Consider the following 1,193-nt stretch of genomic DNA (forward strand, 5'->3'; position numbering starts at 1 on the left):
CCTCCCCGTTCCAAGACCGGCCGCTCAGGGCTACAGCCCACGGTGCCCACGACCGGCCGCCCGACACTCACCGCACAGGGCAGCACACCTCCTCACTGTGGGCCGGCCGCATACGAGGCTGCAGGGGATGCACTGGCAGACGAGGGTGTCCCAGTACTGCTGATCGGTGCAGTTGTTCATGGCATCCCACCCGATGTGCGTCCCATCCATGGCTGCGGAACGGGAGGCAAGTAGGTACGGGGTGGCCCTGCAGCCACCTCGTCCCTTTGCTAGGGCTGGGACACCTCGCAGGGGGATGCCCGGCTGTGCCCCAGCCCTCTCTGGTCCTAGGCTCGGGCAAGACCATACAGCAAAATCTGCTTCAGGCTTAGCAAGCCCTTCAAATTGTAACCCTACATGAGCATGTCCTGTGCTGGTCCCTGGGGACATGCAGGGAGACCACCCCGGCTTATAGGTGGCCCTGGGCTGCGCCCTGAGGGTCTGGGGATGCACGCAACTGCCTGCGGGAGTAAGAACGGTGGGAACCACTCCTGTCTTTATATGCTTTTCTGAAAATAACAGCAATACGACCAGAATGACCACTGGCAACGTCTTCTGAAACAATTTTTAATTCTGGAAACTTCTGAATTCCTCTGTGGCGTCGGGGCGGTTCGTGCCATCCTGTGCATAATTTCTGACATCTCCCTTTGGTTTCTGGCATCATAACGAAACCCGATTTTGATGTGTAAAAGTCCCCTAAGCAGCAGAAGGAGGGACGTCTCTCTGGGAGAGCTTTAAGCGCTGGTTTAACCAGCGCCAGCTGGGACACCTGGAGGTGGACGTGCTCTTCTCCCCGCGAGAAGCCATTCGTCCCATCCTCCCCTGCCACGGTGCACCCTGTGCCTGCGTGGGCTGGATGTGATGCCGAAGGCGCAGGAGCGAGGCATCGACAGCAGCCCTCAGCAGCACAAAAACCTAGCCAACAACTTACAATTGTAAGAATTAGCTTGCTAATGAGCATTTACTTATTAGCAGCTGAAATCTTTGTGCATGTCCCCATCGTTGGGTGCTGCATATCTCTGTCTGCAGCCTCACCTGTGCCACCGCAGGGTTTGGCCTTGGAGGCAACCCAAGCGATGGTCTCAGTCCCTGGCCGTGCCCCTGCTGACCCCCCGCTACCCAGCAGTACCTGCCGGCGCCGCACGCCGGGTCTG

The 1,193-nt window shown here is 58.6% G+C and overlaps 1 protein-coding gene across 1 annotated transcript in view; it reads right to left on the reverse strand.

Annotated features, from left to right (window-relative positions):
- Positions 1-210, reverse strand: part of TNFRSF13B (TNF receptor superfamily member 13B) — a 4,545-nt gene extending 4,335 nt beyond the window's left edge. The window contains exon 1 of the mRNA XM_019473995.1: positions 72-210. Coding sequence (XP_019329540.1) covers positions 72-210 — 139 coding nt within the window. The remainder of the gene's footprint in view (positions 1-71) is intronic.
- Between the last annotated feature and the right edge of the window lie 983 nt (positions 211-1,193).

Source organism: Aptenodytes forsteri, unplaced genomic scaffold (assembly GCF_000699145.1).
Source record: "Aptenodytes forsteri isolate BGI_AS27 unplaced genomic scaffold, ASM69914v1 Scaffold55, whole genome shotgun sequence".
Classification (NCBI taxonomy): Eukaryota; Metazoa; Chordata; class Aves; order Sphenisciformes; family Spheniscidae; genus Aptenodytes; species Aptenodytes forsteri.